At 44.6% G+C, this 24,042-nt stretch overlaps 1 protein-coding gene across 1 annotated transcript in view; it reads left to right on the top strand.

Moving 5' to 3' along the window:
* LOC310789985 (hepatitis A virus cellular receptor 2 homolog) overlaps positions 1 to 24,042 on the top strand; it is a gene marked incomplete at both ends in the record, with an annotated part of 82,570 nt that overhangs the window by 40,849 nt on the left and 17,679 nt on the right. Inside the window, 3 exons of the mRNA XM_083651707.1 lie at positions 10,789 to 10,951; positions 17,457 to 17,522; positions 18,056 to 18,135. Of these exons, the coding sequence (XP_083507833.1) occupies positions 10,789 to 10,951; positions 17,457 to 17,522; positions 18,056 to 18,135 (309 nt within the window). The remainder of the gene's footprint in view (positions 1 to 10,788; positions 10,952 to 17,456; positions 17,523 to 18,055; positions 18,136 to 24,042) is intronic.

Here is a 24,042-nt window from a genome sequence, read left to right as displayed (position 1 = left end):
GACTCCACCACGGTCCTCACCTGGATACGTTCTGAGTCCTGCAGGTACAAGGTGTTCGTGGGGAACCGTGTATCCGAGATTCAAGAGCTGACCGACCACCGGTCATGGAGGTATGTGGATACACACAACAACCCTGCAGATGCTGTCACCAGGGGGATGACTCTGTCTGACCTAGCCAAGCCGAACCAGTTCAGTCATGGTCCCGCCTTCCTTCAGCAGACACCCGGCAGCTGGCCAACCTCGCCAGTTTTCGATGACATTCCAGATGAGACAGAGGCAAAGAAGTCTTCGTTCTGTGGTCTCACATTGACCATCTCCGTTCCTGAGATCCCACCTGCCGAGAAATACTCCACCTTTGAAGACCTTCTCGAGGCGACTAGTAGGTCACTGCACGGGGCGGCCTCCCAGTCAAGAGCCCTCAGTGCGGATGACTACTCAGAAGCTGAACTCCGAATCCTACAGAAAGCGCAACGTGATAGCTTTCCAGAAGAGATTAAGTGCTTACAAGCAGGGAAAGCGGTCCCATCCAGCAGTCGGCTTGTAACACTCGCCCCAGAGTACGATGTCTCCAAGGACCTCGTCCGTGTAGGCGGTAGGTTACGCCGCTCTACCAACCTGGAGGAAGATGTTGTGCATCCAATCGTGCTGGAACCGAGACACACTGTCACCAAGCTCATCATACGGCAATATGACGACAAGCTGCTCCATCCCGGCGCGGAGAGAGTCTTTGCAGAACTCCGGCGCAAGTTTTGGATCCTTCAGGGCCGTGAAGCTGTGCGTCGTCATCAGAGATCCTGCTCAGAGTGCCAGAAATGGAGAGCGAAGCCAACCATACCCAAGATGGCAGATTTGCCCCCGTGCCGTCTCCGCCTCATGAAGCCTCCATTCTATTCCACCGGAGTGGATTGCTTCGGACCGTTCCGGATTAAGCGAGGTCGGGTCACAGAAAAGAGATGGGGCATTGTGTTTAAGTGTATGACCACAAGGTGTGTCCACCTGGATGTGCTACACAACATGGACACCAGTTCATTCCTCATGTCGCTTAGAAGGTTCGTGGCTCGACGAGGAACTCCCTTTGAGCTTCTTTCCGACCAAGGGACCAACTTCAGGGGAGGGGAGTCCGAGCTCCGAGCAAGCTTCCAGTCCATGAGTGAAGAGTTAAAGACCCAGCTGGCGAAGCACCAGATCCGCTTCCAGTTTAACCCTCCCAATGCGCCACACTTTGGTGGGACTTGGGAGCGAGAAGTCAGGTCCATCAAAGCAGCGCTATAGGTGACCTTGGGAGCACAGACAGTGAGCGAAGAAGTTCTACAGACAGTCCTCACCGAGGTAGAGGGAATTTTGAATTCCAAGCCGTTAGGCTATGTGTCTACGGATGTAGCAGACGTGGACCCAGTAACCCCCAACTACCTTCTCATGGGGCGGCCCGACTCCTCGCTCCCCCAAGTGGTTTATCCGGAGTCCGAGATCCTCAGTCGGAAGAGATGGCAGCATAGTCAAGTGCTTGCAGACCAGTTCTGGACCCACTTCTTGAGGTACTACTTGCCCTCCCTGCAGCAAAGACAAAAGTGGGTGAAGGATACAGGAAACCTCACTACTGGTACGGTGGTCATGGTGATCGATCAGCGGTTACCGCGAGCGCTGTGGCCTGTGGGAAGGGTCACGAAGACCATCACCAGCTTGGACGGGAAAGTGAGGACTGCTGAGGTTCGAGTGGATGACAGGACCTACACCAGACCAGTGGCCAAACTTATCGAGCTACCAGCCATCCCAGAGGATACTCCAACCACGGCCCCGGTGGACATTGAGCCTTCAAGGAGCTGATTCGCACGGCGAATCAGGGGGCGGCTGTGCAGAAGGATCAGAGTGACGGTCCGTGCGCAGCGCGCTGAAGAGTAGAGACGTTGGTTTGTTGTCGATACTTGTTGCTAGGCAACACTTAGTTCCGCTTCCGGTAATAAGGACGGCAGTCACGTTCCGTAAGATGGCGGCCTAGTAACAATATAAGAATGTGTCCTAGCTGTATTTGGTAGCTAAAAGTCCCTCCTGTGATTATAATCCTTTCCTGTGTGCGTTTTTGAATTACAACCACACACATCTAGAACATTGAGAGGACAGAAGAAAATACCTGTGCCTGTGTATCTCCATATCTTTATATAAAAACCCTCAAAGAAATACCCGATTCCGTGTCCTGACTCGACACCCCATGTTGATGACATCATTCCTAATCAGTGATTAATAGCGTCAGTACAGCGCGCCTCCGAGCCTGACAGCCTCCCTGGCTGTCAGGGGTCGTCTCTCGGAGATTCCAGGCGGGCGGGCAGCACCTATGAATCGGATTGTCCGCTCGCCCCGCACGAAGCAGCTGGCTCCCTGGTACTCTGCGGATCCCACTCGTGTAGCATGACAACAGGCTGAATCCCACTGGATTTGGGGGTGGAACACGCCAGGATTGGCCAATGCCAAAGCCAGTCCTCAGAATTGTCAAATCAAATCATCGACACGTATATGGTCCGCCTCTCAATTCGTTTTCAGTGTCTGACGCTCGCGCTGGTGCATTCCGTTCCGGTTCACTTCAACTTTAATGGTGGAGCTGATTTAATTACTGTATAAATATGAAAACAGGGGGAAAGCTCTACCTTACCTGGTATTTGTGATGTGTAAAGTAAAGCTAGAGAAACTGACCCAGACCTTTTTTGTTGGGTTTCACTTTTCAATTGTGCAAATATTACACTCACTAAACTGTTTCCCTGTAGGCCTGCTCTGTAGATCTTGGATGTGCATGAGAAGCCTGGTGATGCCTCCTAAAGCAGACTGGACAGAGTGCTACAACATCAACTTCTCTATACAGAACCAGCTGCAGCTGACCGTGGCCTCACCCACTGCCACATGTCTGTATGTTAACTACAAGACTTTATCCACTATCTTTCTCCTACTAATACTGTCTCCTACCACTACACCATTCCACTCCCCTCTCTATCCCTCCATTTTTCTCTCTCATTGTTCTCTCTCCCATTGTAGATGATAACGGAACGCTGAACTGCCAGCATTACTATGGCATTGGCCAGAAGGCCATGCTGGACAAGAAGGTGGGTGCTGTCATCCACGCCGTCAACCTCAGGAAGCTCCTGGGAGCCAAGTGCAGGACGATACGGGAGGAGATGAGAGCGAGGAGGTCAGTGGCATGTGTGGAAACATACACATGAGCAAAGTGCACACAGACATACCAGTGGCGCCGGAACGAGTTTGCAATTAGGGGGACATTTTTATTTTTTTTGTCAATTTTTTTTTTTTTTTTATTTTTTTTTTTTCAATGTTTTTTTGCCGGCTCCCGTCAGGGCGCCTGCAAGAAAAAATTATGTTTTTTTTAACGTCTGGATGATTTTTAGCCATATTTAGAGGAATATCTAATTTTAAATTAACATTAGGATTATACTGTAGTGATGTAATTATTCAGTATTTTCTCCTTTTCTCACTCACTTGGTGACCTGCTCTCCCTTTAGGTCATTTTACAATTACACTACAACAGACAGCAACACAGGCAGAAACACTGAACTTATTATTATTATTATCACTTCGAAACACAGTGCAAAACTTGTCATCTCAACACAAAAATAAAATAACAATAACCGTATACGATTATAGCAGCAGCCAATGACAGTGAGTGCAAACAGAGTCCAGGTCTGTCTGTCTCTCAGGTGTAATAATCCCACAATGATCACGGCTTTAACAAGTGTCACAGGCTGTGTAAACAGTGTAAAGTGGGCTCTCTGTAATTTGATCCCTGGGTCTGTCTGTCTCAGGTGTAATAATCCCACAACGATCATGGCTTTAACAAGCATCACAGGCTGTGTAAACAGTGTAAAGTGGGCTCTAAGCGTCAGGGGCAGTTGCCCCCTCAGATTAAAAAAAAAAAAAAAAAATTTTTTAGGGGGACCAAATTTTAAGGGGGACAAAATGTCCCCATGACCCCCTTGTTCCGGCGCCAGTGAGACATACAGTACAGACAGACTGGATACTTGGTGAAAGAAGAGTGGCCAACTAAGAATCTTTCCCACTTCATACAACTGCTAAAATTTTTTACCTTTATTTATCCAGGGTAACCATAATGAGATTTCCATCTCTTTTTCAAGTGGGCCCTGCTCGCACTCACACACACATTAAGGGGTTAAGGGCCTTGCTCAAGGGCACCTCAGTGGTGGTAATGAGGGAGGGGCAAGTGCTGCTTTTCACACATGCTTTTCTAATGGACACTGTCTCTTTGTCTATATACTGTGTGTGTGCAGGTTTTCGATGAGATATCATACATTGAGGGAGAAACAGCCAGTGGAGGACACACATTAATCTGTTAAGTAAGTTGAGAACTTTTCTTTTCTCAAAAAACCTATTCCTGTGGTCCTCTAGGCCCACTTGCTTTTTATCCTTTCTGGAAAGGATTTTATTTTATTTTATTTTATTTTTATTTTTTGTGTGTGCTTTGAGCACCACAACATGGCCGCTGTCTCCAAAACTCAGCAACTCACACCAAAATGATCTAGATGGACATATCCTGTGGGTGGCTGTAGTTTTAATTAAAGGTGACTGGCTTGTTAAATAAATGATTTGTGCACATAGCTGATGCCATGATCCCATGGAACCTAATGCATGTGTCACTGCATTTGGACTCTTATTTACCAAATTGTAATGTGTCTGGAATGGATGAGCTGTTTTACCAGGTTCCAAGGTGGATCAGAAAGGTGCGATTTAACGCCCCCACTTACAGTATCTGACTTATCAACTTCAAGATGAATTTTAAAATGTGTTGCGAACTTGGGACCAATCGGGCTGTGAGCCAGAAAGGTCTTTGTACAGCTAGACCCTGGGCAGACAGTACAGTGAAATAATTTTTAAAGTAGCTCATGCGTCATGCGTCACTTTTCTGTAGCACGTTTTCAAACAGCAGTTGAAATATTGACCAAAGAACAGTGTTACTCTGCCACTAATTTATCTCTGTTTGCTTTTCAGTTTGATACAAAGAATGGCTCCAGAACCAAAACCTGGGTGAAGCAGATGTGGAAGCTCGAGTGGGGAAGCCTGGATGCTACATCACAGAGAAAATAATGGACATAAACAAACAAGCAAAGAATAGCACTTGAAGGGACACTCCACCGAAAAACAATGCTGATTTATTTTGCACATAATCTCACACATATCCAAAAACTGTAAACCGTTTTGCAGGCATTCATTTAGTTTGACAGTTATTGAGAGTTGATTTAAGTTGTGATTTGTGAATGACATCACTGGTCCACGACTGAACTCAAATCAACTCTCAATAACTGAAATTAATTAATTACGGTAAATGAATGCCTGCAAAACATTGTTTTTTTCCATAAAGTTTTTAGGATTGTGAGATTTTGTGCAAAATAAATCTGCAATGTTTTTCAGTGGAATTCTCTACTTCTGATTTGACTTAAGGCCTTTGCTCCTCAAGGGAGCATAGGCCATTGACAAAATGTCGGTGGTTGACGGTTCTTCCCTGTTCTCCCCAATTGAGCCTGCTCCCAGACATTTCTGCCTGCACACCTCTTCTCCAGCTGTTCCTGGGGTGACCTCTTTTCTTGTCGGGTGATGTTGCCTGTTTGTTGTGTTATTGTTAATTAGTCAGTAGTTTTATTATTTAATTTAGTTTAATTGTAATGAGTCTTTAATTGCCTTCAGCACATTAATTGAGTTGAGTCACACTTTTACTTTTAATACTTTTGACATAAAGACAGGTACAGGCTGACTGTTCAGGTGCACTGCTGTATGTGCGGTTCTCTCCCACTCCCTCTCTGTGTTGCTTTTATTTAATAAATAATTATATTGTTATGTAAACCTGAAATAGTCTTCATTTAACTAGTTCAAGAAAGATTACTTTTGTGATGTTTATCTGGTCTGACTACTCTCAGCATGGGGTGCTGGTTAACAAGCATTCAACCATAGACCAGCATGTTGTGTTTTGACACCAGAATAGCTGGTGTATGCTGGTCACACCAGCATCTACACCAGCATAGGTGTACTGGTGTATGCTTCCCATGCTGGTCACAAGACCAGCATATGTGACCAGCATCCCATGCTGGTCACACCACCAGCATACCAGCATCATCGCATGCTGGTCACACCACCAGCATCCCATGCTGGTGGTGTGACCAGCATGGGATGCTGGTCACACCACCAGCATACCAGCATCATCGCATGCTGGTCACACCACCAGCATCCCATGCTGGTCACACCACCAGCATCCCAGCATCCCATGCTGGTACACCAGCATAACTTGTTGTGTTTTCAAAACACAACAAATTTACCAGCATCCCAGCATGCGATGCTGGGATGCTGGTACACCAGCATAAAAAGCTATGCTGGTGCATGCTGGTTTTTTCAGCAGGGCGGAGCTTCATTTAATCTCAGAGACCAGATACGATAAGAGTCTCTGCTTTATTGTGAGATATGTTGTGTAATTTTATTCCTAGCACAGAATATTCTGTGGGTCCTGGAAGATCAGGAAATATGCTCAAAATCCTGGCACTGGGAGCACACAGACCGAAATGACCCTGGCAGAGAATGAGTTAAAGAAACAAATATTTTTCAATGTGTATGTTATAGCCTATCAGTGTTGGGCAGTAGCTTGCTACAAGTAGCGAAGCTACATAGCTTAACTACATTTCTCAGTAGCTTGGTGGTAGCTTCACTACTTTTGAACCAAGTAGCTTGTTCAGTAGCTAAGCTATTTATATACCCAAGTAGCTTGTAGCTTCCCGCAAAAGCTACAAGCTACTTGCCAGAGAAAATCCATGAGCAAAGCACGCAGTGGAGATTTCTGCTGCGGTTTGGATTAAACAGGAGGAGACATTGCATATGTCAAGTGTGCCTGTGTAGCTAATAAAGCACTTCCAGTTCCATTATGACGGACAACAAGTGTTGTTGCCCCATCCTTGCTTTTTAGCATCCTTGCCTCTCTTGCAGCAAGACCCGGCAATACTCTGCATCTGATTGGGTTGGGTTTAGGCAATGAAGACTGACGATTGGTTAAGGGTAGGGCAAAATATGTCATGTGCTGGCGAAGTCACATCAGCAACGAACTTTGAAAGATGGCAGAGCCAGAGGGAGCCACTGGCAGTGATGAAGAAGATGTTCAGGTTTTATTGTCTGTTTTTGAATATTGTGCCAGTGAGTGTTTTATAATATAATAAACAATCAAAATGAGATTTTTCTTTGCCTCCTTATTTGTTTGCTGGAAAGTTGTTCTTTGACATGAAGTTGATTCAATGTAGAAAAAAAGTAGCTTTGATGTAGCAAGCTGCTTTTGTCATGTTGCTCGTAGATTAGCTATATTTAATCAAGAGTAACTGATAGCCTAGCTTACTACATTTTCCAAGTAGCTTGCCCATCACTGTAGCCTATATGAACGAAACGACTAATTACAGTATGCGCACGCTTTGGGACATGATGGGGATATTCACTGCGTAACGGCACGGCGGCCCTTTGGTGTGTTTCAAATGGATCGTTCCATCAGCATCAATTTTCGTTACGAATCCAAACTGGTTCATCCTCCAATTCTCTCCCTCTCTCGTTCTCTCCCCCCCTCTCTCTTTTCTCTCTCTCTCTCGCTCTCTCTCCCCCCCCTCTCTCTTTTCTCTCTCTCTCTCACTCTATCCCTCTGCTTGCACTCAGCAAGAAAGAAGCTGCTGTCACAGACGTGATAGACGTGATGTGGGCGGGGGCCGGGTCGGGGGGCATCGGTGCTCTTCATCACTGGTCGAGGGCTGCCGGTTGGTTTAGAACAGCTTAGGTAGGCGATAGATTAGCTACAGCCTAAGGCTGACCTGTTAGTGTTCAGGCTAAAATCAGACTAGAGCAGGGTAGGATAGGCCAGATTAGGCTGTAGATTAGCTAGATACTATGTCCCAGTTAGCTCTGGTTAATGCTTAGAGTAGTCAGTTGTCTGATCTTCTCCCCCCCCCCTCTCTCTTTCCCCCTTCCCCCGCTTCTTCCCTTCTTCCCCCTTCTTGTTCTCCTCTCTTTCCATGCTCTTTCCTCCCCCACATCCCACCGCCCCCCCCCTCCCTTCTCCTGCTCTCTCCTCCTTCTCCCCCCCTCTGCTCCTTCTCCTCTTCTCCCCTATTTTCCTGAATCCCTGCCACTTCCTGCTCTCCCTTCTCTCACATTCCCCCTGCTCTCCTTCCCCTGCACCCTCCCACCTCTCCTTCTCTGCCTCTCTCCTCCTCTCTGTCCTCCCCCCTCTCTCACATTCCCCCTGCTCTCCTTCCCCTGCACCCTCCCACCTCTCCTTCTCTGTTCTCTCCTCCTCCACATTTCCCATTTTCTCCCCACCCCCGCCCTAATCCGGGCCCGTATCCTACTCCCTCCCTCCACCCTAGACCCTACCTCTACTCTACCTCCCCTGTACCCTTCCACCTCTCCTTCTCTGTTCTCTCCTCCTCTCTGTCCTCTCCCCTCTCTCACATTCCCGCTGCTCTCCTTCCCCTGCGCCCTCCCACCTCTCCTTCTCTGTTCTCTCCTCCTCTCTGCCCTCTCCTCCCTCTCACATTCCCCCTGCTCTCCCTCCCCTGCACCCTCCCACCTCTCCTTCTCTGTTCTCTCCTCCTCCACATTTCCCATTTCCCCCCACCCTCGCCCTAATCCGGGCCCGTATCCTACTCCCTCCCCTCCCCCAACCCTAGACCCTACCCCTACCCTGGCTCTCCCTCCCCTGCACCCTCATCTCTCCTCCTCTGTTCTCTCCTCCTCCACATTTCCTATTTTCTCCCCACCTCCCTCCTCCCTCTCCCTCCCTCCTCCACTCTCCTGCTTTCTTCAAATGTTCAAATGTTATCTTTATTCTGTATATTCTTGTTACTGTGTGTTAGCTAGAATCAGCTAGACATACTTTCTGTGAAGCCCTCTGAGACATGCTTGTGAATTAGGGCTATATAAATAAACTTGACTTGACTTGACTTGATAGCGGAAGGGGAGTGATCACACACTTGTGAATACTGTTTTGGGCATAAACACGTCTATGGAGGTTTGCGCTGACATGACGCGAAGCTCAGCGGGCCGACACGCCCACACATGGGCGATTATTATAATTATTTATACAGGGGGAGTCTCACTGAGAGCAATGCTCTCTTTTTCAGGAGTGCCCTGTTCAGAATGTGTTGTCATATCCTAATAGCATTCAGTGTCTCCTATACAGTTATCTATTTGTGGAGGTACACCACAATAGATTTTGAGCACCACAAATAGATTTTGACTGCCACATATTAATTTCAAGTAGTTGACTGCAAACACCTGCTTTAGGAGCCCACTAGATGGTGCTCTGAGGCCCACCAGTGGGCCACGGTTCAGTGGTTGGGAAACACTATCATGCAGATAGAATAGGCTATATAAGGAGACAATTATTTTACGTTAATAAAATAACTTCACTGAAGTGAACTTCACTTCACTCTCCATAGTGAAGAGGATATTAATGTGATGTGTGTAGTTCTTCATATGTACTATGTTCAAACAAACTGGCAATCAGCCAGTAGCGAGCACACTCACCGGTGTTTTTAAAGTTTCGGTGCACGGCACAGGAGAATACTTTGTAGGATACTTTGTGTGCTGGCTCTCCTTCTCCTACTTCATATCTACTAGCCTCTTCATTTTGCTCTCACAGTGCCCCAGATTAATGCATTTTATTTTCAAATTTACAACATTTCTTTATCCTGGGGGGGCACAGCATTCCTATGTACATGCACTAAAAATAAGAGCTCAAAGAGTTAGAATGTCAGAACCCTATTTCCTTTTGTTGGGGAGCGTGTGACACCCTAAATGTATCATCACATTTTTGTTTTTATAGTATAGGCCGAAATTAATTTAATTGTACATGTTTCTATAGTTTCTTTAGTCTAGTTTACACCACAGGGAGATGCTGTGAATTCTACAGTGCGATCTAGGTCCCGGAAGCTGCCGTCACCTCAGAGTTGACAAGAGCAGCAGCAGAGAAACCACACTTATCTCTCTGTCTTGTCTTGTCTTTCCCCCCCTTTTCTGTTAAATACAGGTTAGTATGAAAACACACTGCTAGATAGAGAATCTAAGGTGTTATACATCATGATCAATAATAATTATACTAATAATGAATTGTATTTGTATAGCACACTTTAAAATCAAACTGACATCTCAAGGTGATTGACAAGAGAAATACAAGCACACACTTGAGTAGAGGATTAAAACAGGCCCTAGTCGAACGCAGCATGAAAAAGGTGGGTCTTTAGGCTGCTTTTGAAGGCAGCAAGGGAGTCCGAGGCCCGGATGGATCCTGGGAGCAGATTCCACAGGCGTGCCCCAGTGCACAAAAGGCATGATTTCCCATGGTTGAGAGCCTTGTGCGTGGAATTGCAAGGAGATTTTGGCTGCCATACCTGAGAGTCCGGGATGAGGTTTGGGGGGAGAGGAGGTCCCGGAGGTAGGTCGGCCCGAGGTGGTTGGTGGCCTTGTAGACGACCAGGAGGGTTTTGTAGATGATGCGCTGGTTTACTGGCAACCAATGGAGGGAGTGGAGGACTGGGGTGATGTGCTGGCTTTTCCGGGTTTTTGTGAGGACACTGTTTTGCACATACTGAAGTCTCTGGATGTTTTTGGCTGGGAGGCCAAAAGAGAAAACAGCATGCACACTGCGCATTAGTCAACATAATGTATATATATATATATATATATATATATATATATATATATATATATATATCAGGGGCACCAATTGTAAGTGAACTGGGAACTCTCTGCTCCAAGGTGGCAGACCGGTACCGGTTCACGGGAGATGTTCTGGATGGACAGATGGACCTGGCCATCCTGAACGTCAGGCAGATGGACAGTGGACCATACTGCTGCAGGGTGGACATCGATGGCATCTTCAATGACAAGAAGGTGGTCATGAATCTCCGGGTGATCAAAGGTCTGCAAACAGCCTCTGAGGTGAAATCACCTCCTAAAACATTGGGGTTGTCCTACAACCCAGGTTTTACGAGTGAGAACAAGGAATCTCACACTATGCCAGGCTGCTCCCTGCAGCGCACCTACTGGAAAATGTCTAAAATCTTCTCAAAATTGACCCCTATAAAACCATCCATTGCACCTGAAGGCGTCATGGCATCTGGCCTATGGCGCGACCACCCGCTCTGCCTCACGTCTGCGCCATATTGCCCAGATCTTCACTCAAAACGTCCAGCAACCCGCTATTCCGAAGAAAGCCCATGTCCCAGAATTGGTTTGCAGCGAGCGTAAAAAACACAGAGACATAGGCACACATGATTAAAACAAAACATAAAAACAAACACAAAGCAGCAGTTTAGAAATGCTTTGTTTTAGAAATACTGACCCAAATACTGACCCAAATACTGAGGAAGTCTGAGATTTAAGTACGTCAAAGTCACACTAAGAAGGAGTGGGAGTGTGTGGCGGACGGATTTGAAGGACTTGTAAGCTGGCCTGAGCCCCGACTCAAATCATAACCCCAACCAACTTGCTTTTGTTGCCTAAAAACGCAACCGTGTTGTTTTACTTGCCTAAACTTAGTGATGTCTTAGACTAATTTCAAGCATGTAAACCTATGCAGCCAATGCCCAATTCAGCTTATGACCCCATTCATTGAAATGCACACCCCCTCTCAGGGGCAGACTGGGACCATAATTCAGGCCGGGCATTAGATACCATGCAGGGCAGGCCAGCACACATGGATACACATGAAAAATCTGGGCCGTTTGAAGCAAGATTTGGTGAATATAATGCTAACGTGATGTTACATGGTATGTTACCTACCGTATTTGTTCACTAATAGAATTCAACATTGCCTAGATAACTGCAAGTATATGAAGACGTAAAAACAAAAACATGCCTCTGTACAAAAGCTTCACAGCAAACTTCATTTAAGGAAGAGTGCAGTGTCCTGTCTTGGCTTATCTGAGGTTAAATGCAAATACAAAAAAATCTAACTGCTTCATCTCCACTTGAAACTGTATTGTGCAGTCCTACTGATAATCCCATAAAGCACATTAATGTGAAAGCAATAAGCATATAGCCTACATGTTTCACTTTATGCTCTGAAATTGTAGCCTACCTGAAGGTTCCTGATTCTGATAAGTTCAACACCACCTCCAGCTCTGCAGGAGCACCTGCTGCAGTGCTAGTGCTGCTTCTGCCTCCTTCTCCACTTTTGTGAAGAAAACCCCAAAAGCAATCCAACCCATACTTTCAGTTTAGCCACTGCTGTTTACATTTGACCAATGGGATTTTTTTTATATAGCCTAATATAAATACATAAATAAATAAATAAATAAATAAATAAATAAATAAATAAATAAATACAAATCAGTGTTAATTTAATTTATCTCGAATATTCTAGAGGCAATAGACAATTGACCTATCACTAAGCCACGCCCCGAACGCAGACGAGCCAATCACAGCACGTGCAGCTCTACAATACACTCGGACATTCTCAGCTTAGAGTTCCATAGAGAAGCACTAGAAAAAGCGAGTTTTCTCTGGTTTTATGGGGTTTTATTATACTATCAATGGGTTTTATACATTTATAAATTGAAAAAATTGTCAAACGATGTGCATGGGGGTAAATGCAACATTACGAGGTATCCTGGGAGGCCAGGCAATTGATAATATTAAACTAGTAAACGTAGATCCACTCACATCCACAATGCTACTGTTTTGGAGTTAAATCTGCAATCGTGGTGACCGCAAGATGACGAGTCTTCTCCCTCATTTGACTTCCATGATTGATAGGAAAGGATTTTTCGGTACCGGTCCAACCTAGACAGAACTGCCCGCACCGGTCAGAAGGTGTTGACATATGTTAATACCTTTCCAGCGTGTCCAATTATTCCAGATATATGAAAAACCAATATGACAAGCAATTCTGATATTTAGAACATTATTTTATATAGTGAATATTGCATAAATCATGATACAGAGCAAGTCAAGTGATACCAATTACCCCTCAGAGATCTCCGGGTGGATTTCCAGTGGTCTTTCCTAACAGCCGATATCAAGAAAGAGACATTTGAAAACCGACCAATTCATTCTCTTGTGGTGGGCTTTTAAAGTGCATTTCCTTGGGGGCGTTGTCTTCTGGTATGGGCTGGTCTCTCCCCGAAGGTTCCTCCTCCATCTGGTGACACCCTTCACTGCTGGGCTGACATTGGTAGTTATGCGAGCTCCCCCTCTCTCACTCCTATTTGGCAGGTGTGTTTTCTCCTCCTCCGTGGTCCGCATCACGTGACGTGGCTCTTCCACAGGAGGTCACATGCCATTACTGTTCTAAACACACTCTATCATAAGAAGCCTGGCCATAATGTTTTCCAGACCTGCACTAAACAGGGATTAACATAAAAGCTTGTCGCAAATAAAGCATTGTGCAACTTATCAGCTAGACCATTTAAACCACTCTTCAGGGCCGCATGTCCCCTTGCAGCTCACCCAAGGACCTAGAGGTGTATTTCAGGAACAGATATATTTGAATTAGCAAACTATAACATCATCTCTGTAATTGCATATTTTCACATCAGCTGGGCCTCCATGCTGAGGTATCCGCCCCCTGCTGAATCCAATCTGGGCTTAATGAGGAAATGTTTGATCATAAATTAAGTTCTTATCAGGAAACCAGGGCCCGTATTTATCAAGCTTCCTAGAATTACTCCTAAGAACACTGCTAAGAGTACACTTATGAGCAAAAAAATTCCCAGCCAAAAGCTGCACTTAAAAGTCAGTTATTATGCATCTCACTCCCTCTTTCAGCGAGGTGTAGGACTGAATCCTAATGCCTACCCCACACTACAGGATAATTTGCAAGATTATGGCCAAGATTCCCCCCTCCCGATTTTCTCGGGGGTGCTCCCGATTTGAAGCGCGTCGGGCAGATAATCTTCCCAAATGATCCTGTAGTGTGTGGGGTTCAAAGATTCACAATCGGGAAGACTGCCTCTTCCCGATTGTGAATCGGGCATATCTAACATGTTAGATATTTACAACTCGACAGGCGATTGCATCTTGAGCAGAGAGCCAGTAGTAGCTGCGTTTCCATTACAGTTTTTCGCAAAATAATCTGGTCCGCGTCCGCTCGCAGCCCCGCACAGAAACAAAGAACGAGGAAATTGTCATCGAGGTGAAATACCCGTGCGTCTTTGAACGGGACGGAAAACTAAATGCTATACTGCAAAGCATGTAGCCTACAATTAACAAGCGCTTAGGTCTCAGCTTCCCGCATCGGCGAGTGTCCGCACGGAAAAGTGAGTCAAATCAGCAGACGCGCCCCTCCACAAGACACCTGTGCAGACGGTTTTCGCCTGGCCGTGCACAGTAGGCCTACACCCCGAATGGACGCGGCTGTCCGCGCAAATATTAGTTAAACAAATCCTTTCAGTGCAAATGCATTATAAAAACAAAAAATAAAATTTGTTTAGAAAACGAAATGACACTACTACACCCGGTGCGCACACTGAATAGGCATTTTAAAAGTTAACGTCGAGCCCTGCTTCCAAGGTGAATCTTCGCATAATCTTCTAGTGTGTGGGGTTGCGTTTGAACAGACGCAATTGTGTGTGTGTCCCAAGATTGAAATGTTAAAAAATCGGCTCTCTCTGTCCTGTAGTGTGTGGGCTCTCAAGATTTTTATAATCTTCAAGGATTTGAAAATCCTGTAGTGTGGGGTAGGCATAAGTGTCAATCTCAGAGCTGATTTACGACAGGTGTGTGTGCCGTAAAGGGAAATGTTGATGACGCAATTCCAAGTACACAGGAATGGCCAATCGCTGAATGGAATCCCTTATGCACGAATATCCTAAATAGAGATGATTCAACAATGAAATGCACAATGGGAGTGTAGCATATATTCACCAATAATTTCAGAAGAAATTATCAACAAAATAATACAAGATAGCCTACATTGAATATGACTCAAGAATAGGCTAAATGTTTCCTAATCCACCCAATTGACCTAATCCAAAAGAAAGCCGAATTGGAGGGAGGATGACACGCTGTGCTTAGTGGAGTTAGTAGAGCAGAGGAAACAAATAATCAAAGGAAAGTTCAGCCCAACTCTCACCAGTCGAGACAAGAAGAAGGCATGGGAGCATATTGCATTGGAGCTGAATGCATCACAAGTACATTGTGTTCGCTCACCAACAGACTGTGAGAAGAAATGGTACAGTGTCCTATCAACATTGCCCTGCTGGCAACTCCTAACCACTTAGGACACCTCCTGAGGACTCCTAAATAGCTGGGGGAGTAGGAGTGTTTCCTAGTCTTAAGAAGGTTGATAAAAAGCTTTTATTCTTAAGTGTGAGAGTAGGACTAAATTTCACAAATTCTCAGCACTTACGACTAAAATGGCACTCTGAGACGCTTGATAAATACGGGCCCAGGGATCTAAGGAGAGAAATCCTATCATGATCCAAAAGGTATCATAAAATCATCATGGTATTCAGAAAGTCGGCAAAAGAAAATGCTGAATTATGCGAGTTTCCAGTCATTACGTTATGCGCGTAATGGAGTTATTGGTGAAGAGATAGAGAGGGGAGGCTGGCCACCGAGACTAGTGAAGAGGAGACGCATTGATTGATGTGATTATAACATCGCTAGACACCAGTCAAACCCTAAAACGAGGGTATTTCGTTCTCCAAATAAATGTGAGGTAGTCTAAAGAGAAAAGATCCAGGAGGAAAACATGTTAAAAGCTGTAAGCTATGCCTCTGCTGATCTGCTACACCACCACCCATGCGTGCGTGCCGTTGTCTCGCTATGAAAAACATCTACACTATTTAACGTTTCTTGATTATACAGAGGTACATGAAATAGATTACCAGGTGCCACTCTTCAATTCGGCATATGCTATATAATCCACGGAGAAGTTACTCAAAGTGAGTCGCTTGTTTTCCCCACCCGCTACAAGATTCGCTACAGCCGTTTCCAGGCATGCACGTATCGCATTTCTTTTTATCGATAGCTTTAAATGTTGTACATTGCCCTCCATGGCATAGTGAAGTACCTTCTGATGGCTTCTAGATGATATCAGGCCTCAAAAAGTTGTGAAGAGCGTCTTGGGATATAACTTTGACAGTGACGGCTGCCATTATTCTAGTCAGCCTGCCCTGTGTTTGTCCAAGTGAGCACGGTGGGTGGGGCTTAGCGATAGGTCAATTGTCTACCACTGATATTGTAGTTTAGGCCAAGGCACAACATCCTCCTTGCTTTCCACCTCTCTGCACCTCTTTTCTTCTCCATTTTGGCACCATTGAACAGCAAGCCCCGCCCACCCGCGCCGGGGTCTCAGCAGCTTCTGACTGAAAAGTTAACTCATCCTCCCTGCCTGGCTGCCTGCAGCCTCCCTGCCTGCAATCTGCGCAACTAGGAACACTTATACATACTGGCCTGCTGTTCAGTGAGTGGCCTGGCCTGCACACAAAAAAAAATAAAAAAAATAAAAAAATTGCAGGCCATGCCAGGCCAGGCCACCGGGCATCTGCCCGAAGCGCCCAATTATGCAGTCCGCGCCTGCCCCCTCTCATTCATGCTCCCTCCTCTCATACACTCTCCCTCGGACAACAAATTCGCTCCCACAGTACAAACTCTAAACATAGATTCTCAACATAGATACATAATGTAAAGAAGATACAGTAGCTCCTATAGGACGAATCAGCGTGACACATTACAACCACCCGGAAATGCGGAACCACTGCAGCAGTTAACTAGCATGAGTTGCGACAAACAAACGTTAATCTCAAACACTATACATCTATACATCACATCGCTTATATTTTGACATTGTGAGAGCAGAAGTAGCTCAATAATCTGATGTATATGTATGTTGTGTTAAAGTTGTGTGAACTGTCGCAGTTTTTAAAATTAAGTGAATTTAGTAAAAAGCACATCCTTCTATAGTGAGACACTCAAGGCTGGCTCCATAGGGTACATATACAGTTGCCCCCACTAAGCCGTTTGTTTACCAACACTGATCCCTCGTATTGATACACTATTAAATCAATGGACACACAAAAAGAGTAGCTTCCTACTATAGCACATTATGGCGGGTTGTGCAAAATGCAATAAAGTGACCAAGTGCAGTAGAGTAATAACAATTAGCCTAATTGGAAAAAAAAGTAAGGTTAATAATTAAAGTGCTGTATTGTATAAAGTGCCTAATGCAAAGTCCAGACTAAACACTTAACAGGTCAGTAGGTGCACTGCCTGAGGGTAAAAACACCTTTCTTCGTTTGATGTAAGGGTGCAGGAATACAAATTGGTTTAAATATTTCACTTATCACCATAGCTTCAATGACATGTTAGACTTAGAGCGAGCAGATACAGAATATGTATGTGTTGTGCAGTATGGAGCATTTATTTTGAAGCTACTTAAGAGGGCGTAATTCAGTTGGAATGGCCTTTCTCTCCCTCAGTTGCAGTGACTAGTCCCCCTCCAACCACGACCACGCCGGCTCCTGTCACACAGCTTCCCTCCACAGGTGAGTGTGTACGTTTAGGGGCGAGGCTCAGCGCCAGGCCCACCGGCTGTTTGACCAGCACATTTTGTCACTCATGCAAATTAAGGCCTGCCAACATAAGCTACATTATATCAATTCGTATACAGTATGACATACTTAATAATGTAGACAATGTTTGTAGAGTACACCATTGTATAATGAAGGATACATGCTTCGTGCTCTCTCCTCCTCAGTATTGGATGCGTGACATGCACCCAAATATTTATATTTTCCTTATTTGACTGAGAAAAATCAGGACCCAGGTGATCATCACTTGGTGCTTGGGTATCGCATTTGGTTCACAATTTGGTGTCTTTTACGGTATTCACATCGTTTTTGGTCTGTCATCAAGTTTGATTTTTTCTCTGCTTTTCTGCTACATTTTATTTAATATATTTGACTAATCTCATTCTATTTGAGGACTAAGCCTAGTCTATTCTATTGTATTCTAGAAAGCAGAGCAGCCTGCAGTCATCTGTGGTTGTGTCAGAAGTGTTTTCTGTCTGTCTGTGTAGCTGACTGGAGAGCCATCCTGTCATCCCAGCTGGACCTGCTCAGGAGGAACTCCACCCCGCTGCAGTCTGAGACCATCATGGTGAGGAACCATGTAGGGATGTCGACGGTTAACCGCAGAGAACGTCTTTGGTCGGTTAAGCATGTCGGTTAAACGGTCAATTTCCATGTTAATTTGCATATAACAGTGTTGCCAATGTGGCGATTCCCCCCCCAGCAAGCAAAATTACGTCATGATAACGTTATGATGACGTCTTTCAGTGACGTTCAGGACTAGGCCGGATCACAGGGTGATTTGGGGATGATTTAGACGTCTACGCCAGGACGTCATCTAGACGACTTTTCAATGACCTAAAACAGCCCAGTTCTGTGGCCAGTTAGGGTCATTAAAAAGTCGGCAAGATGACGTCCTGGCGAAGACGTCTAAATCATCCCCAAATCACCCTGTGATCTGGCCTAGTCCTGAACGTTACTGAAAGACGTCATCACAACGTTATGACAATCTTCTTGCTCTGAGACCAAGGTGGAAAAAGTTAACTATTAACTTTAGAATTTTGCCAAAAGTAGCATCGTGTAAAAATACAACCAATAAATCTCTCAACTAGACAACTTGATGCTCATTTAGACTCAATTTAGCAGTACAGCAGTAGATTGTGAAAATATGTATTTAATCAAACTTGAACATTAATACAAATTTTCCATAAACATTTTCAACTTTAGTCAAACATGAACACCTTTAAAAGGGATGTATTTTATAAAACTTTAAACTTTTATAAAAAGTTTAACATTAATAAAACTTTAACTTTTTGAATTTGAAGATTTTCCTCCACCCATGCACCAGAGGAATATATCTAAAAGTATTACAAACAATTAGTTTGCCAAACAAACATTTAAAACAAATAAAGGGATAGTTCACATACTATATCCTTCATCCATGAACAGTGAGGGGGAAAAAAAATTGTATAAAGAATTACTTTCAGATTAGAAAGAATAACTTTCAGATATAAACATAATGTAAACAGGATATTTCACATTTTTTATCCACACATGAACCAGTGAGAAAAAAGAAGAAACATGACTGAAACAACTACCGTAAATTCCGGACTATAAGACGCACCGGTGTATAAGCCGCGGGACCAAAATTGACTATTTTTTTCTTCTATAAGCCGCACCGGACTATAAGCCGCGGGTGTTTTGATGTTTAATTACCATATGAAAGGGTTCGTGCACAGAGAGGAATGTCGGGAAAGAGATCGCTGTTTGGGGAAGCTCCCATTTATTAACATTTCAACAAAACAAAACAAAAGTCAGGTCACTAATCCCCAGACAAAATCACACAACAATAGGCTACCGTATATGTGCAGCAAACCTGTAACCAGAGAAGTCAAGTCACTAATCCTCGTCTTCCTCTTCTTCCTGCGTACTGAAACCACCAAAGTCCTCATCTTCAGTGTCGGAAACGAACAGGTTCAGGGTGGCTTCGTCAACCACTCTCCTCTCTCCTTCAGGTGCCATGGCACGAGTCCGATACCTCACGAGTCCGACACCTCACGAGTCCGAAAAAAGAGGCTAACTTCCCCCAGACCCTAACCCAAAACCTAACCTCTCCCACCCCCACGCCTAAACCTAACATCCCCCAGACCCTAACCCAAAACCTAACCTCTCCCACCCCCACGCCTAAACCTAACCTCCCCCAGACCCTAACCCAAAACCATGAGGTGTCGGACTCGTGAGGTATCGGACTCGTGAGGTATCGGACTAGGGGGCAGTCCCCGTGGCGTCATCCTCTTCATCCCGCAGCAGTCCAGCGTTTTGGAACCCGTTGGTAATTGTGGATGTTTTCACACTCCTATAATATTCCGTGATCTTCCTTTGTGTGAATTCGCCGAAGTTTGTGATTTTCTCCTGATAGTCGGGAGGGAGTTGTTCAGTAGTTCTCCCCCGGACGGACAGTCCCTTTTGCCCAGGTTACGCGCGGCTGCTCTGTTTGATCGGCGGCTGCTCTCTTTTAATGCGAGATTGACTGCTTTCAACTTGAAAGCTGCCTCGTGTGAATTTCTGCGTACCTTCCCCATGGTAAGTGAGAGTGTTGCTTCTACTGCTGGTCTTGTTGTGAATATTCCTTGATCTTCCTTTGTGTGAATTCGCCGAAGTTTGTGATTTTCTCCTGGTAGTCGGGGGAGGGAGTTGTTGCCCGAGTGGCCGTTTGCTTACCGTAATTACCATATGTAAGTGGTCACGCACAGAGGGGATTGTCGGGAAGAGATGGCTGTTTGAGGAAGCTCCCATTTACCGTATTACAACATTTCAACAAAACAACATAACACAACACCACCGTTGTTTATTTTTACAGTGCACACAGTGTCCGCGGTGTGGTGAAAAGAGGGCAAGAGAGGAAATTAAAACAGAAGTGGATTTATAGTTAGAAAGAGTGCTAAAAAAGAGAGATTTTTTTTTTTTTTTTTTTTTTTTCTGAAAAAATCCATAGATAAGACGCACCGTTATATAAGCCGCAGGGGCCAAAAAACGGGAAAAAAGCCGCGGCTTATAGTCCGGAATTTACGGTACACTATGAGGTATCATAAGCAGCGTTATTGGCAGCACTCATTCTATTATACCCTCCACCACCAGACCTCCCAGGGGCATGTTTGAGGTAGTCCCCGACGATTTGGCTGATTGCGTGGTCGGTTGCCGAGCTGTCCCACCGTTTCACAGCTTCTGTAATTGAAAAGGAGTAATATGTTGTCAGAACTTCAAAAACTAACTTTTAGCTAAAGAGCCAATCAATATCATTGTAATTACCTGAGACAGCAGAGAACAGGGTTGTAGGGCTGAAGGCCATCTTGGTCCCCGTCCCCCTCATATTCATCCCTGCCATGAGGCTGTTTGTGAACAAGCTGAAACAGCATAAAGATATCCAATAAAAACACATAACCGGAGGGAAACAATAGGATGACCACCACGAGATCTGGGTAACCGACGGAAAAGTTATAGTTTTCATGATGTATTATTGAGTTTGCATATTTGAACTTCAGTATTTAATGTGTTAAAATAGTTGCACATACCGATCCAATATGTTGGTGAGGCAGTCCCTCAGGACTTTCCCTCCCACTCTCGTCAGATAAGCAATCTGTGGATAGCAATGTTGAATGTCAGTTGATCGGACCTATTAAATACACCATTAACAATACAGACAATTCTAGTGGCACTGCAGATATATTGAAATATTAATTTAAGGACACAAATGACAATACCAGCATTTCCTTGTGTCCTGGCTCGTCTTGCAGTTTGGCCTCCAATTCCAGGAACTCCTGGATGGAGTCCATCCGAGGGAGTGAGAAGGGCGCTGCATTCTTGCCCCTGATCTCCTTGAGCAGGTCCTCAAGGTCCAGCATCTTGCTGAGGACTTTCCGCTGAAATTCTGATATCAAAATATAAATCACCATTACAGCAATACTACTCCGTTGTACTGTGTACAATATAATCATTAACCTCATTGTCTATGCATGGTTATACTTACTTTCCTCTGACATTGGGAAGGTCCGTCCTTTTGGTTTGGAAAGTGTGGGGGAGGGGAGTAGAACAACAAATAAGTTTTGCAATTACTCACAATATAGACAATTATGGCTGTGAGGGTTACAGCATTACTGTGGTCATCTGACACTTTCCGCGGGGTAGAGCTCATTATGTCATCACTGCATCTTAATGTACACTATTAACATGAAATAAAATATAGCAAAAAGGGACTGATGAATAAATATTTAAAAAAAAATCTAAGTTATATTAGCCCTTAGTTGTGGGTGTTTTGCAGGGAGAACATGGTAAAAAGATTGTTTTCTTTCTGAAAACACAAGCCTTTAAAGCCTAAATATTTCAAAAACTGACTCAGTTTTTGATATATTTTTTGATAAATTCCATTTTTAAATCTCAACCACAGAATCTAAATGGTAAATGGACTGCATTTATATAGCGCTTTTATCAAAAGCGCTTTACAATGTGCCTACATTCACCCATTCACACACCGAAGGCGGCCAGCTGGCACAGCCATCGGGAGCAATTTGGGGTTTAGTGTCTTGCACAAGGACACTTCGACATGAGGGCTGGAGGAGCCGGGGATCAAACCACCGACTTTCTGATTGGTGGATGACCCGCTCTACCTCCTGAGCCACAGCCGCCCGAACTACTACTATTGATAGATATATCAATAGCATACTAGAATACTAAATAGAATATTTATAAACATAAAATGTTGCTGCGTCTGGGGTTGCTGGTAAACGGGGGGTGGGGGGGGGGGTGCAGTGTTTCACCGTGGTAATAAAACTGCTGTCACAACCCTATAGACAATGTGGTGAAAAATGTAAGTGCACTGCTGCACGCTAGCAGAGCAGGACTCAATTTCCCCCTCGGGTTCAATAGTTATTCTGATGCAAATATGGATGCTTACCTGCCATCTTTGACAGCTTCTTGGCAGGGGTCTTCATAGGGATATTGGCAGCTGGCTGCAGGTTCTGCTTCTTCCTAGGGGATCTCCTCACTATAGTTGAAGCATAATGTACAGTGTAATGAAACTGAAGGTATTTTTATTGAGAAAAAATGTACACTGCCGCATGAGCCATACTTCCAGAGTGACGCTTACACTTGGACTTTTCTCACATGGCAGCCATGAATGTCCATCTACAATCACTTCCACAGAATTAGCTTATGTTAACTATGTGGACCCCAAGTACATGCACAGTAGTATTTCAGCATGCTGACCATCATGGCCACAGTATAGGGACAAAAAAAGTACCCTTCTATTGAAAGCTGCCCAATGACATTCCTGAAATGTTCCCTTTATTTGGGCGAATCGTAAATGAATGAGGCCATAATCTGGCACTTACATGGGATGCCCTGGGGGACTGGAGCAACTGGCTCAAACTCCAGGTCACTGCTCTCAGTCGACATACCCCTTGCTTCTGTAAGAATAGGGGGGTTCCTTCCGTTACTCCTCTATTTGAAATGACTCACTTGCTCACAACCTTTATATGTAGATAGTTTTATGATGCTTTAATCAGACACTACCAAACTGTCAAAGAGTTTACCTGAGGACCCCTTTGGTGCTGGCCAATTTGATGCCTTCTGCATCATCAAAGGCCCAGCCTTGGAGGTATCTGGAAAGACAGTAGTTGTGTCTCAAACAAAAATAGCTTTATGGCAGTAACCAACCAATGACTTCGGCAACACTCAGCCCTTCCTGCTATAGAGATAACTTCCAACACTAGTGCTGAAGCCATTATTACAAGTTGATTTTTACTGACAAAAGGTTCCCTTTAAGCCAGGAAGATTTTAAAATCTTAGAATAGGCATACTTAATACTAAATAAAATATTGATAAACAGCAAAATGTTGCAGTGTCTGGGCTTGGTGGTAAAAGGCCAAACGGCAGGGGGGCGCTAGTGTTCCATCATGGTAACAAAATTCAGTGCTGTCACAGCCCTATAGACAATATGGTAAAAATTAAAGTGCGCTGCTGCAAATATGGATGCTTACCTGCCATCTTTGACAGCTTCTTGGCAGGGGTCTTCATAGGGATAATGGCAGCTGGCTGCAGGTTCTGCATCTTCCTAGGGGATCTCCTCACTATAGTTGAAGCAGAATGTACAGTGTAATGAAACAAGCTATTTTTATTGAAAACAAATGTACACTGCCACAGTGATGCTTACAATTGGACTTTTCTCACATAGCAGCCATGAACATCCATCTACAATCACTTCCACAGTTATCTCGGCTATGTGGACCGCAAGTAATGCTTACATAGAGACAATATGGTTAAAAATTAAAGTGCGCTGCTGCAAATATGGATGCTTACCTGCCATCTTTGACAGCTTCTTGGCAGGGGTCTTCATAGGGATAATGGCAGCTGGCTGCAGGTTCTGCTTCTTCCTAGGGGATCTCCTCACTATAGTTGAAGCAGAATGTACAGTGTAATGAAACAAGCTATTTTTATTGAG

This window comes from Poromitra crassiceps (assembly GCF_964638095.1).
Source record: "Poromitra crassiceps genome assembly, chromosome: 1".
NCBI classification, from domain to species: domain Eukaryota; kingdom Metazoa; phylum Chordata; class Actinopteri; order Beryciformes; family Melamphaidae; genus Poromitra; species Poromitra crassiceps.
The sequence above is the reverse complement of the archived record's forward strand: the minus strand, read 5'-3'. Positions and strand labels throughout refer to the sequence as shown.